The following is a 16,015-nucleotide window of genomic DNA, read 5'->3' on the forward strand; positions in this document are numbered from 1 at the left end:
GACACTCGTGGTAACCACAATTTATCAATTATGCCAATTCATACCAAATGCCGTATTCCGTCAGTTTGGGGATGAGGTCAGTGACGCTAGGCGCAAAGGTGATGAAGATCCCACTTAAAGTATTCTAGCTGATACCATGAAACTGATTGGAAACTCTGCCTATGGTAAAACAGTTACTAACAAAGAAAAACATGTTGACGTCTCTGTGTGTAATGATGACACTGTATTTCAGTCCGTAAATAATCCCTTTTGTCAGAAGTTTATCACCGTTAGGAGACGGCATGTGTGAAACCGATCTTCTTAAGCGTGTTGTAGAATTAGATCTCCCCATTCAAATTGGTTTCTTCGTCTACCAATATGCCACGTTGAGAATGTTACAGTTCATGTTAAAATTTGTAGACAGGGCTGACTTACAGTACTGTGAGATAGATACAGATTCTGCTTATTTACCAATTCTGGGTCATCGTTAGAAGATATCATTAAACCGCTAATGCGATCCTTACTTGAACAAGAGAGACACTTGTGGTTTCCTCGCTCCGATACTCCCGAACACAAAAAGTACGATAAACGTACACCGGGCTTATTCAAACTGGAGTGGGAAGGAGACGAACTGGAGTGGGAAGGAGACGGTATCGTCTCTATAAACAGTAAATGTTATTGCTGTTTTGGTTCAGGTAAAGAGAAAGTTAGATGCAAGGGGGTCAACAGGAATTCTGCTACCGTCACGAAAGAAAAGTAATCCAAAACAAATGCTCTGTGCAGGCAACTAATAGAGGTTTTAAAATGAAGAGTGGTCAAATGCAGACCTATGTTCAGGAAAAGACCGCGCTGTCGTGTTTATACATTAAACGGAAAGTAGCGAAGGATGGGGTATCTACTACACCCTTAGACGTGTAAAGTTGTTGTGATATCTGTAAAATATTCTTGTATTTACTATTTATGCACATGTCATTTATGAATACACCGTTTGGAAACATGTACTTATGAATAAACTTTCTCTAAACTTATCCTCTGTGTTCTATCCTTCATTCTTGTCGTTCGGACTATGCTATGTATTCCACTAAAGTGAGAAGTAAAAAATCAATAACAGCCTCCCCAACCTGTATTATCAGACGGAAATGTATTTACAATAGTCTACAACCAAACAAAAGACGGCTCGGCAGGATGGATTATCCACACCTTATTACCTTTAAGGTCATTCCGAGGATACCAAGACAGCCTAATGGCAATCTATTTAAGAAGGCAAATACCCTAATGACAATCTGTATCAGAGTCGAACATAAAACAAAAAGGATTCGTATGTTAGATCAAAGTTATGCTGCACGTTTCGACAACAGTGAGTGATTCTGAGGCCGCTCTCAGGAAGATGTCCAGATTTCCTAACAGGAAGGCTAACATGAAACAAAAAGTTCCCTGCCCAAACCATAAAGGTATTCACAGGGATTCCCAGAATTCCCAGGATTCCCAGGGATTCCCCTTGAAGACAAAAGAACTTCACACCTCGAGAAAATAGGAATGGAGGGGTCTGAAGTGTTTACTCTATACTACTATTGTTCCGACAGGATAACTACTTATACTAACGTATCTCAAAAGTTAATTCAGCCAGAGCGCCTCATGATGTACTAAATTGTGCTCGGGCAATGCTATTGTGCTTAATATGCTGTGTTTAAAGGCGCTTTTCGCCACATGCAGGTTACAAAAGTGAATTTTAGTTGACAGTTGATCCTTAAACACTACCAAGGGTTAAAAAACAGTGTTCCGAATGTGGCCATGGTGTGTAGCCTATATAGGGTATTTTTCACAAAAGTGAGAAAGCACGGATTTCCTTTCGTTACATACACCCTTCACTATTAGTTTCACATGGAAACAACACTACACACGCTTTAGTCATCTTCATTCTGAGAAAGACTGACAAGGAAGCAACAGCAGGGATGACAGCGACAAATGTCTGCTCAATTCAATACATGAGTCTGACACCAGTAAGGTATCCCTTGATTTGTGGAGGATTCACAAGCAATGGCAGCAAAGATTACTACTACTTTAACTGTATCCTCGACTAGACTTTGGAGAATTTTCATGCTCGTTTTCCTGAATAGTTACAGTCTAATTGCATCGAATATTACCGTATTGGACAACTGCACACATGTGTGCTACGTACCTACTTCATCATCCATTGAACTTCCGTGTGCACTGTCTGATGGAGAGATTGGCAAATGGTTACACAATGGACAACATATAATAAAAAACTTTGTTTATATCAAATATCTATGTAATGACACCGTTGAAATTTACGAGAACAACACACTTCATATTAAAAATGTATCACTTTGTCACGAAGGAAACTTTACTTGCAAACGAAATGGAACAAATGGAACAAATGGAACAGAAATACCATACGTGATACAAGTGGAAGGTAAGTTGGACGAAAATATATTTTAAGTTTGAGTTACATAACGTTGGTTTCATGATGTGCGTTTTGCACAAAAGTAATCAAGTTTAAAGTTAGTTGTATGTCAGCTTGAACAGTTACTGAGTATATTAGGAAATTAAGCAAACCATACAGGCAAGACAAACGCTACGAAAATTCACTAGTAAAAAATTAAACTCTGAAACTTGTACTTTGAGATTTTGTTTCGCAAAGATTTAAAACACAACCACGTATGCTTTGCATTTGGTGAGAAATATTAAATATTTCACAACTCTAAAGTCCCTGATATGACAATCTCTGGCTAACTCCATTAAGGGCAGGATATCAATTGAATTCTCAGTTTGGTGGTTACAGGAAAGAAATTTTAAGAACTGTAATGAACAGTAATAAATATGTAAATACGTTTCCTGTTTGTCTAATGCATAATAGCAAGATTCTTAACAGTACATGGTGCTTCGGATGTTAGTGGGCTACCAGCCTTGAAGCTATGGAAAGTCGTGCTTTTCAAATTATGATTGTTTGAAAAGAACTGAGCTGTCAGTCAATCTTACCTGCGAAATAACGGACAAGGGCCGCGTCATTGAAGTTACACATATATCATTGTCCCACTAGTATTTAGCAACAAAAAATCAACATAAAATACAAAGTTAATATTTAGTATAAAGAAATGTGAAGCTGCTTTACCAATAAAATAACAACATTTCCATATGATAGTGACAAGTGAACGTGAAGTGCGCTCAATGACTGACGGTCCTATATTTATAACATTGATTATGAGTAGATATCGTATATTTATGACTACAAAACCCATGACAAAAAGTGTCCGTTTGATATACTTCTCAACACACAGAATAAATGGATGTGTTGGGCGGGTAACGGGGACATTCATTTGGGGAGGGGTTATCATTGGGACTGCGTTTCATTTTGTAGATTGCTCGCTAGAGTAAATATCTATTGCACATCTTAAATAACTGTACAGAAACATGTTACATTTCCAAATCAGACTTTATTCCGCTTCGATGTTCAAAATTGATGTTGACTGGTTTAACGTAGAAAACAACTTTCCAAACAAATTAACGTTGTTAATAATAATATGAAGAAGGTTAAGAAGCAATCTTTAAAAGTTATTGTAACTTGTTACATCTAATAAATCCACTCTATAGTGAAAACATCCAAGCTAGTAAAAAATTGACATATTAGTGCTTCATTTCACACGTCAAAGAGTGTTCTTTTAAGTATGTTCTGTTGTACCGCCAGTGACTCCTGCAGTCCTCATTCAAGCAAATTCCATCAATGATGACACGATATACGTTGAAAACAACCAAGAAGTTCGACTAACTTGCACTATCCCTCAAAGTAGACCACTGGTTAACTTGAAACTGTACTGTTATATATGTGTTATGTTGGAAACAAATCGAAACATTATCACTGGTCCACTGACACTTTAACAAAAAAACAGTCGGTGAATTGGTTTTTAGATTTGAACCAGCAATATTGTCAAATATATGTTATGACTTTAGAGTGATATTGCACTTGGTGTTGGTACTTCCTCCACAGGTGGCAAGAACCGCGAAACAAATTACACTGAGCACAATAGTACTACCAGTAGCTTCCGGACAAATACATCCGATAAGGATAATATTAATTATCCTACAGTTCCCATGCGGCAGGACAAAGACCGAAATATATCCAGTGTGACGAAGTTGCTCTTAATCATAGTAACATGTGCAGCTTCCTTCACGATGTCTTTCGCATGCATCTTTGGTTACTATCGTCATAAAATTAGTAAGTTCAAACATTTACGCTTCTTATTTGTATGTGCTACGTGACAAATATCACATGATACTGAAGTCGTAATATATGATTGGCTCCAAGAAACCGATCAAGAGATGCATTAAATATTATAGATTAGATAATCATAGCGCTCGATTTTTACTGGTCAGTAATCTCTTTCCATTTTTGCTGCAGAGTCACGTTTTGACGTTGAGAATCAGTGAGTATTTCAACCAATATATTCTCCATACAAACCTTGTGTACATTAACTAATTATTGCAATTTGTGATTTATTATTCGATGCACGATCATATATGGTTGAGACGAAAGTTGCAAAACGAATACTTATTTAAAAACAAATATTTGATGTCAATACTGACCAGTTACACGCACAAGCCTCGTTAACATTCAACATACTTACGATTTTATAGTATATCATTTTATTGGAGAATTGCGTTTGGCGTTAGTCTGTAAACACTACCGTGTTAAAAGCATGTTCGTTGAAACTTCATATTGTGCTACGTTGTTGATATACATTTCCGTTTCAATACTTTGGACCGAACCCTAATCTTTATGATTTTCACGTTGTAGGATAAAACAATATACATCTAATGACTCACATTATGAGTTATTTATGTTCTTTTGTTTGTTAGTCTATTAATAAGATAGAACACTATACATTTAATAACTCACATTATGTGTTACTTATGTGCTTTCATTTGTCTCTCTATTTGTAAGACAGAACACTAGACATAAAATACTTTACATTATGTGTTACTTATGTTCTTTCTTGATGGCGTTTATTGGATGTACCATCACTGTAGGAGCCTGCCTGTTGTTTGATGGCGTTTAGTATATGTACCATCACTGTAGGAGCCTGTATGTTGTTTAATGGCGTTTATTATATGTACCATCACTGTAGGTGCCTGTAATTCCCATAATTACAGACATTTTTGCAGGGGTACCTACGTATTCTGTGTTTTATTACTCGATGCACGGTGATCAATTGTTGGGATGAATTCTACAAACAAACAAGTTTGAGAAGTGATATTTTTCACAACTGACCAGGAACAAACAACCTATAGTTGAAAAGAGCTGTAAGAAACACGCATTTCAACATATTATGTAGTCACACCGAACAAGCAGTACATTCGTTTCAATTTAAAAGTTATAACATTTCACTTAAGACTTTTGACCTTCGATACTATGTAAACCAATATCAACTTCAAATTATGTCAGCACAAATTGATGTTTTTAGTCGTTTATTAAATATACCATCACTGTAGGAGGAGATCAAGAAACCACGCATATGGACAGCAGACCATTACTCAAGGTAAGCATTTTAAAATGTTGAACACATTATACATAAATCAATGACTAGCTTAAAGTTGCCAGTTTATTCATGTGAAGTCCTCCATCTTTGTTCCCGATATTATATATTATCATTTGTTCTTAAATTAGTTCAAATGCAAGGAATTGTACATCAAGTGGAAGCTGATTCCACGCCGAGTCTCCCTACGTTTAGTCCGGAAGATGTACAACTGGTATGTGAATTACCAAGCAGAGGAATGTTTAGGTACTACAAGGCAACCCTTTCTAAACAACCTTATAATGGTTTAAATATCATCGCAAAAACCATATCAGGTAAATTATTATACATCAAGTAACATATTGTTTATTGTCAATTAATTTGAGAAATGTGCATGAAGTAGCTTTTACATTGCTGCATGTTTAATCTAGAAAAAAATCATAACTTATAGTTTGTGGTGATGTGTTCTAGAAATGCTGTTTCTCATGTTATAGTTGTGACACGCAAGATAAGTTTGGCCAGTTGTCTAATTACTAATCTGAACAACATCATCGATGTCTAGGGAATAAACTTCTAGACAGCTGTTAACCAAAAACGACTGTAGAGGGACACTCTCTATTAAATCTTAGGCACGGAATATGATAATAAAGACACCAATCTCCTCGTTCCGCTTCCTACGTCTATCCACTTACCTAATTTTATTTAACAATCCGCATATTTCTTATAGGTTAAGTGGTATAAGTTAAGACATGTTTCCCTCCGCCAGACTTTGAAAATTAGCCAAAATCACAACATTTACTGTTCATTTAATCGATTCCCTCAAATGGAGTTCTTTTCATGTGTTAGACGACAATATGACCTACTCGCTGGAAGGGGTGAATAGCCCTGTCCCCTGCCCTTGTCTACACATGTTAACCCTTCCAATTGAAGCTCATGTTCTACAACAATAAGTATGAATAATGTCAGTACATATAACAAACTAGTACCATATTACCAATAAACATTTCTTGAATACTAATTCATCTCTCTCTCCCGTCCTACAGATTTTGCACAGGTGCAAGATCTTTACACCTTCAGAGACCTAGCGCACAGTTTGACACTGCTGAGCGACCATGTGCATTTGGTAACTACGTTACATATCGCAGTTGTTGAAAGTACGTGTTGAAAACAAATATAGAAATATCATGACTTTTTTCATCCAGTGCGTTCTGGAGAAAAATCCTGTATATCGTTGCGCACGTTTACCTAAAAACTGCTTTAGGATGTATGCAGGGATATATGGAAAAACATCCTTTATTCTAATATCATATTGTCTCTGTATTTGTCAATTGGTAAGATGTAACCACTTTATAATTTAACATCGTTATGTTCAGTCACTTTCTGGGTTTTTCGAGTTAAAGATGAAATACAATAATTACAGTCACTAAGTTTTATATCATGTTGATGACGATCACATTGTAGAATATTTACTGCAAAAGAATTTTACATACGAAATAACCTGTTGTTGAAACACCATCATAGTTCAGCTTGTTATTGTACATGATTGTCACGATGCCGGAATAATAATCGTGTCTGGACTGTTGGACTATTCAAAGAGATTATGGACAATAGTGTTCCATTTCGAGATTGAGTATTTTACAACGAAATTGAAATGAATATGTGGACTTTGTAGTTGGTATTGATGACTCAGTTGACCATATATTCACATATGGTCTGCTCTTGTCAATTGATACTCTGATCTTAGCTTACGTTGCTAATTTACTCCACAGTCAACAATGAAAGTGACAATAATAACTGTCACTTAGGTGATACTTGCTAACTCGTCAGAGTACTACTAATAGATTGACCTTACTGGAGCTGTAAACGTGTATCTTATTCATTTGCTGTGTCATGAGTACAATAAGCTCTTACATATATGATATGTGTGTTGATGCCTTGTATTTTGAAAGATATAAAATCTTAAAGTTTTAACTTATGATAGTGATTAATGAATTACATCGTTTCCTTTCGAGCCATTGACTTTCTTTAAAAGAACAAACTATTGCCTCATTCAAAAACTGATGATTAAATCACTTTAACCCTAGTTGAGTTATGATTTGTTTAGTTCTTCATATTACGATCTAAAGATATCTCTATACTGCAACTACAAATGCATTTTCAAGTTCGCGTTTCAAGACAATTTATATGTAACGTATGTTGCTGACTTGTATCCGCAGTTCCACACACTATATATCAAGAATTCTGCCCGAATGGCACTCTTAGAGACTTTTTGCTTGGTAATAGTCAACAAGCTGGGATTTCTCGAGCCAATGAATATAATTCGACTTGGTCTGTTGATGTGAAATATTTGACTAAGAGAGCATCGGAAATAGCATATGCTTTGGCCTTTTTAACAGAAAAAGACGTAAGTGGTTTAATATATCTAGTTTAATTTTGTTGATCACAAACGCAGATTATGACATTTTACTATGCTACATTAAATACACACAACATCATCACAACACATATAATGAACGGAATACCCATATTGCGTGGCAGTCTATTTCAATGCAACTTTATCTCATTTGGCATTGTCAATAAATTTCAAATTGCTTGGACTGATATTACAAGACTGTTATAAAAAAAAGAAGTTTTATACGTTTTTGCAATTCATTGAGAAACACGGAGTTTGATTTGCAAGACAAGCTGAGACTTATATTTTGAGTGTAGTTTTCCATAATCTGATGGGTGGCAACATACTAGACCAATAAAAAAAAGATAAGATACTGAAGATATCACATGTTACTTCGATTTATATCCGGTTGCTTTTTCAATGTCCCACTGTCCTTCGAAGTGTGAGTCCAGCTCCCCACCCAACCCCCTTCCCCAAATCCCACCCACCCTCTTTGATTTCCACTTTAGCACGGTCTACGAATAATACGGTGAAAAACTCCATGCATTGTACGAGTCAAACAGTTTTTACAATGATGGTTCATAAATATACCTTAAACAACAATAATCGCATACAGGGTGATCAAACGTATTCAAACGTATGTTGTTCTAAACGTATACTTTAGTTGTTCTGCCCTGATTTCTCTCAAAGTTTTACGTCTCGCGTGCAACCAGTAAGTAATTACAGTATAATTTTCACTTTCTTTTTAATGTAACAGTATCGGCATCCTGAGTTAACGACTGGGAAAATACTTTTAACCGAAACTGGAAATTGCAAGGTATATGATTTCTGGCCAGAGAAATTAACAAAGAAGAGAATCGATCATCTGCTGGAAAAGGTATTTAGTACAGTTTTGCTCTTATATTTATTAAAATCATGTAAAGGTCTTATTGAATCCCTTAAAGTTGTCAGCACTGAATATCTTACGAACGGCTTTTGTCAGTACTAAGGCACTTCGTTTTCCATGGCAAGAAGACAGCTTAATGTGATTCAATACAATATTTAATCAACTTTATATTACAGTTCACTTAAGAATCTAGGACAACATTTGATGTAAACGTTATGATTGTTCATTCTTTAAATATAAATGTAAAAGCATTACGTACATACTAGCCTAACAAGGGCAATGGTATTTTAACACTTTTGTGTAAGAAAGGGCAACCAAATCAGGGCCTGGGCACGGAAACCAAAACAACTTGAAGCCCTCTCAACCCCAATCCCCGGTTTCATCGAGATGTAACCATATATATGATCATGACCATATGACAAAATATTATTTATAAAAAGTAACTGGTAGGGGGATTCGTGGTGATACGAGATCTAGGTGTAGGGATCTTCATTGTGTAAGTATCGTATACACAATCAATATACATCACTTTTATCAGACAAATTAAAGATAGCCTCCCTTTTCGATATTTCCCTTCTCGGTATTTAATGTGTATTAAAATCAGTGACACAGTATAGAGATATAGATAGATACCCCGTTCTATGTGCGGACCACCTTAACCAAGTAGGTCAGTGACACTGATTGTGTGTTCAAAATTCGAAACCAGTAAGGAAGGTCGTCATTCTACTGTAGGTGTTTGCTACCTGTATTGAACAATGCTAGTTCTGTTTAGGTGACATATTTTGCCTTACTCTAAAGATGAATTCATGATGCGTAAAAATCATTTGTGTATCATGGATATACACATAAATAGATATATTATTTACATTTTTCAAATATATGTATATTTTTAATTATATATTAATTATATTTTGATATATATTATATATTTTTATCCATCCATCTATCCATCCATCCATCCATCCATCTATCCATCCATCCATCCATCAGTCCATCCATCCATCCATCCATCCATCCATCCATCCGTCCATCCATCCATCCATCCATCCATCCATCCATCCATCCATCCATCCATCCATCCATCCATCCATCCATCCATCCATCCATCCATCCATCCATCCATCCATCCATCCATCCATCCATCCATCCATCCATCCATCCATCCATCCATCCATCCATCCATCCATCCATCCATCCATCCATCCATCCATCCATCCATTTCTTTCGAGATCCGGTTTTAGGAAACACAAATGATTTCGAGTTGGTTAGCATCATGTTTGGTCTCTAGAGTAAGGCAAAATATGTCACCAAAAACAGAACTAGTATTGTTCGATACAGGTGACAAACGCCTACAGTGGAATTACGATCTTCCCTACCGGTTTCGAACCTCTGGACATACAATCACCGTCCATAGCCTAGTGGTTAGGGTGCCCGCGTACAGAGCGGAAGGCCCGTGGTTCGAATCCCGGTGGAGGCTGAAAGTTTTTCACTGTTCTGGATTTTCCAACTCATTACGATTTTCAGTTATATATATTCATTTGCCTTTGTCGTTTACCTCCATTGCATTAACATAAAGTCAGTTCAAAGTATCTCTTTCGAGATCCGGCTTTAGGAATCACAAATGATTTTCGAGTTGGTTAGCATCATGTTTGATCTCTAGAGTAAGGCAAAATATGTCACAAAAAAATAGACCTAGTATTGTTCGATACAGGTGTCAATCGCCTAGAGTGAAATTACGACCTTCCTTACCGGTTTCGAACCTTTGAACATACCATCAGCGTCCATAGCCTAGTTGCTTGGGGTGTCCGCGTACAAAGCGGTAAGCCTGGGCTCGAATCCCGGTGGAGGCTGTGTTTTCACAATTCTGGATTTTCCTTCTCATTACGTTTTCCTATACATTATATATATCTATATCTATATATATATATATATGTAAAGTCATGCAAATTTTGTTTCATGTATCGGGTATAGTTCGTTTTTCTTTTACGCATTCAAGTTAATCATTATTGACTTAGTGTTTTTCCGCATTACCAGCCAAATCCTCCGGTTGCATGGCTTGCTCCGGAAACCATATTTTGTCGACAGTATTCAGCTCAATCTGATGTGTGGAACCTTGCTGTTGTCCTTTGGGAAATATTTTCTTTCGGTGAGCGTTTTTCAATATAATATAATATTTACAGTTGGCTTAATCAATCCATTATATGCTAGCTGTGATAATAGTGACCATGGTAATACAATGTTAATATTAGTAGTAAAGACTGCGATCTTATATGATTCCTTTCAATTGTATACAGTGTGCGTCTGAATATATTAGATATGATTTCTGCTGCAGGAGATATACCAAATGCAGGAAGCACATGTGACGAAATTGAAAAGAAGATCAGATCGGGAGTTTTCTTGGACAAACCGTTTGCCTGTCCTGGTGGGATGTGAGTACAGAATACCATCGTGAAAATAAATTGAAGGAGGTTTTCAATACCTCGTTGCAGATACCTGTGTATTGAGAATAAAAATGACTAACAACATTGACAGACTTTGTCAAATGTGACCTGCAGCGCATTGCTATAAATGATAATAACATAGGCTTGTCGCCTGCAAATCTGTTAGCTTAAGTTTTTATATGTAAGTCTAAGGCAGATGCGCTCAAACGCTTAGTTTACTCAACATGATTGTTTAGAAAAGTATGTATGTCGGGCGTGGCTTGTTTTGAAAATGTATATGTTTCAATACAAAGATGTTTACTTTATCGTTCTTTCAATTGCTTAGTAGTTATGATGAATGAAATAGTCATCTAAACCTTTTAGACGTAATAAAATGTTGCATATAATTTTCCTGCTTGTAGTTTGCTTTGTCGCAAAATTAATTCCGTGTTCAGTTCCGTGATTAAATCCTCTCATTTTCACTTTCAAATCATTACGCAGGTAATAAAGTGCCTGTTTAGAAACCCTGTTATAGTTACTTGTCAATAAAGTTGTTTGGTCAACTGCACCTAATGAATCAATTTACACATGAGTTATACTTCAAATATGCATATATTTATTGGAACCTAATGTTCATTGCCTGTATATATGTTTTAGCTGGGTTCCAAAAATATTAGAAGACCATTACAATTCGAGCATTGCTTTTATTGACAGACGTTTCTAAGCATAGAAAAGTAAATAGATTTCCTTGGCTGAGACCATATCAGCCCAGATAAATGTCCTTGTTTTCATTTCTTTACTGTTCCTATTTTCTTTTTGGTGGGGGATAGATTTTGTAAGATGCTTCAGTCATGGGATGCGTCGGAAGCGAATCGACCGTCAGTACATGAGATTTGCCGAATCCTTACTCGCTCTTCCTTTCATGAAATAAGACAGGTAAGGATGCAATCAATTTTGTTTCTCTTTGACATAATCTTAGAATCATTTTATTTCAATCCATACTTCATTCATAACAATGATTGGTGAAAAGCAAGACATTTTAGGCTGTCCATGAGTTTTGAAATTTGAAATATAGAAACCGTTCTTTCTCCAAGATATCCATAGACAAACAGAAAACAAACTAAGCTAGAGAGAAGTTATATGGTTAACTGCGTTAATAAACCTATTTGTCTAAATGTTCCAGTTTTTTATTGAAAAGATATTGCTAAATGCAAAATCTGCTGATTGCAAATTGTCAATTGCTTTCAAAGTCTTTACAAAAAAGGTTAGAAGTAGGGACAAAACGTATGATACTGTTCCTGCAACAATTCATAGATAGTACATTAACACATTTCTTTGTCCCTTCGAATTGTTATACTAAGTAATATGATTAGTTTACTCCCATTCGCAGCAGATGGGGAATTAATTTGTTCTGTGCAATATAGTAATTTATTAATACGAATTTGAAATGGTATTGGACTAGTCCAAATGTTAGCGGTCGGGGTTAGTACCTCGGTAGGACATCTTATCGAGGAGTTGCTAATCTTCATCTGCCCGGAATATTACTTTTAGAACTTGCCATGTCTTTGAGCTACTGTTATGTGAGGTTATACGTCGATTTGACGATTCATTTGTATATTGATTCCCTTTCTTGATTTAAAAACAAAAATAGTTTAATCAATATTTGCCGCAATTAATAATTATAAAGTAGCATAGTAATAACTGAACCTAGAGCTAGCAACCAGGCATACGTGCGATTGGCTAGAAACCAAAGGCAGGCCACTTCCTTAAGGAATTTGTTCCAGCAGCCAAGTTGATTTTTCGCGTGGCTTTCGGCTCGTATTAAACAAGTTTAAGGAGAGTACTAAGGCTTGCGCATGGCAAGCCACTAGTGAAATATTGAAGTATTTCATATGGGTTTCATAAGATGTATAATTCATATCGTTTTTTATCTATACACTTCATGAAAGTATTATTGAAATTATCGGATTAAATCAAACTATTTGCTCCGTGGAAGCGTAAATATTTAAGAAAGTCGAACAAGGTTATATATTATAGTAAATCTTTACCTGCTAGTGATTGGCTATATTTGCATTAATGGACGGTATGGTTGGGGTTATATCGTTAAGTTTGCTCTCCGATCCCGGAAACGCATCATCACCCATGGCAGATACCACGTGGCCTAATTAAAAAAAACAAACATAATATGATCATGTGAGCATTTTGCCTGGCTAGTTTCCTAGTGAATATAAACTATATATATACAGTGCATTAGAAACGAATTTATTGTTTGTTAGTTTGAAATTGTTGGAATCACTGAATTTCCCTTGTTTTTAAGTTCTAACATATTCAGCTTAAAGCAATAAGCGGAAATTACTGCAACGGACATTAATAACCAGAGCAAAGCAGCTCCTAAAAGAGAGGAAATTCCAAAGTTAATTTCATGGAAACATGTTGAAACTTATCGTGAACGGAAAAGTTGAAGTGAAGCAGAAAGGATATGAAATATTATTAAGTAATCGACAGATACAGCTTTGAGGTCATGAAATGAACACTGCTGTACTGTGATGTCATGATAGTCTTTACTGACTTGTTAGTTATCAGTTTACACGCTCAATCCTATAGCCGCGATTGAAGCGATGTAACTGTTGTTTACTCAAATAGATGAGTAATTGTTCAAAGTTGTTCTCATGAAAAGCACACTGGCCTTTTAATTCCCAATCCTGGGAGTGTAATTACCCCATTCCCTCGATTGAACTTTTTGGTGTATTTGTATGTGTTTTGTTATTCAATAAAGAAAATCAAAAAAGAGAAGCTTACCCTCAGTACTTATCTATGACGCCTAGCTGTTACGCATTTGATTAGAAATATTGACATATTTAAATAAACAAACACTGTGAGATGTTAAGGTGCTTACATGTCATTATTCAAAAATATTTAAATTCATACCTACCACAGGATACCGAAGACGACTATGACCTCGTTGAAGCGGACGAGGTACAATATTTTACTCTCGACGTGGAATGTGGGGCTAATGATTATAGCGGTGACTGAAAATATATTCCATGTAGTGCTATCATCGCTAGAAAAGACAAAAGCGTTTTCCTGTAAAAATCATTCTTTAAGACTGTTTCGGTTGAATCATCCGTTTTGTCGTTTAAGAAAGAACGGAATCTTGATAAGATCACATGCATCATTTACACTATATTTCCTTCAACAACTTGTGTTAATTTTGTGTAAATATTGTATTGTTTGATATCAAACGAAGAGAGGACCGTTAATGGATTTTTATTAAATTTAAATAATGTTTAAGAAAAGAGGGAATTTCTTTTTCACAATAATTAGTAGAAAAACTAACTTTCATATTACTTGTTTAAAATGTTGTCTTTTTGAAGTCGAATATTAATTTCGTGCAAAGTTTGTAACTCAAACATATTTTTGATCATCTTCACATCATACTCGAGAGATTTAACGTATTGAACGGTTGTGTGAGTATACTGCGTAATATATCAACTAAGGTTACGTTACTACCCACGCTGCGACGACCTGAATGACTTTAAATTTACAACACTTTAAACGATCTTACCTAACGTATGATGTTTCTAAAATATTGCAATCATTTTTTTGACGCGCTATTCATTTTTCATAACAAATCATTTTAGAATATTTTAGTTATGTTACATCCGCATGTACACTGATGTTAAGAGAATGTGAAAGTGGAATTGTTTGGCATATTCGCAAGTGTCATCTTTGCTGACAATAGCTTTCTTAACCTAAGGCCGACGAATATTGTGACTGACACTAAATACCTTAACGATGTGGCTGACATGTCTATGGTTCCTGCTTTCTGTTTCATTGAACGTCTAAATTTAAAAGGTTACATGTCCACAATGAGGAAATATTTTTCAGTGTTTGTTATACATCAACTCGTCAGTTTTTGTTGTTGAATAGTACGTATCGATGAGTTTATTGAATTATCTGTGTAATGTGATTCATTTTGTTCAACAAAATTAAATTGTACATCAAACTAAACATATTAACAAATACATATATCATATCGATTGGCTGTTTTTGTGTGTATATTAAATGTGAATTTTCATAAGAGGGCGACCCGCCCACTAGCAGAACCCAAAACGTCACTTCCAAAAGAGCGGTACAAGACAAACCCGACCGCCACAGAAACTAAACTTCTTGTTACAATCATCTCCCATTTGAAACTCAATCCAAAAACCAAACTTCAAGTTATAAAGGGGTAGCTAGCACGTAGGCCCATCAGCTCCCTAAATAACAACGGCCCGAGAAAACACGTCTCGACAAAACGGTGCAAATCCGCCTCAATTTGAAGCCGTCAGTCACTTTTCACCAGCGAAAGAACCTCCTACCTCGGATGTACCCTATCCCGCAAAAGCAACATCACATCTTTCATGCTATACACTTGTAATTGTTTGAAAAACCCTGTATCCTCCCCCCCCCCCCCCACGCCCTCCATTCCCATAACCAGAAGAAACAAAAGCGAAGTTCCAAAACGCATGTACAAAGCTTTCAAGGCTATTGCAGCAATTTATTAAACAAAATCCGTCACCATTGCATTTTCCTTTACACTAAATGTGTGTCGAGGGTGATTAGATTGGACGAAAAATGATGGGAAGATTTAGACGCAAAGAGGCGAATGAGTTAAATACTATGTTTACTTAACACATCTTGTAGCTCAAAAGCTATACAGTTATGATATCGAACTTGCTTGTACCTTGACGAACCAAACCATCAGCGGCATCAAATGGATAATAAAATATCCTCGTTATTGTGTACTATATAGTTGGAGTCGCAA

At 36.0% G+C, this 16,015-nt stretch overlaps 2 protein-coding genes across 2 annotated transcripts in view; both read left to right on the forward strand.

The window, feature by feature from the left end:
• The window catches only part of LOC139975801 (uncharacterized), a 218,521-nt gene that overhangs the window by 154,840 nt on the left and 47,666 nt on the right, over positions 1-16,015 (forward strand). The gene's annotated exons all lie outside the window — the stretch shown is intronic.
• On the forward strand, positions 1,626-15,228 carry LOC139975796 (uncharacterized). The gene is made up of 12 exons (XM_071983978.1): positions 1,626-2,413; positions 3,986-4,213; positions 4,397-4,421; positions 5,488-5,534; positions 5,663-5,845; positions 6,554-6,664; positions 7,727-7,914; positions 8,660-8,779; positions 10,823-10,934; positions 11,121-11,217; positions 12,039-12,144; positions 14,146-15,228. The coding sequence occupies exons 1-12, from the start codon at positions 2,017-2,019 to the stop codon at positions 14,239-14,241; spliced, it is 1,710 nt and encodes a 569-aa protein (XP_071840079.1). The 5' UTR covers positions 1,626-2,016; the 3' UTR covers positions 14,242-15,228.

This window comes from Apostichopus japonicus, chromosome 11, assembly GCF_037975245.1.
Source record: "Apostichopus japonicus isolate 1M-3 chromosome 11, ASM3797524v1, whole genome shotgun sequence".
Taxonomy (NCBI): Eukaryota; Metazoa; Echinodermata; class Holothuroidea; order Aspidochirotida; family Stichopodidae; genus Apostichopus; species Apostichopus japonicus.

Excerpts from the sequence above, each read along its gene's own strand:
- LOC139975796 (XM_071983978.1), top strand. The coding sequence starts at position 2,017 with ATGGCAGCAAAGATTACTACTACTTTAACTGTATCCTCGACTAGACTT. Across the intron at positions 4,422-5,487 it reads CGTTTTGACGTTGAGAATCA|GAGGAGATCAAGAAACCACG; the intron begins GTGAGTATTTCA and ends CCATCACTGTAG. Across the intron at positions 12,145-14,145 it reads CCTTTCATGAAATAAGACAG|GATACCGAAGACGACTATGA; the intron begins GTAAGGATGCAA and ends TACCTACCACAG.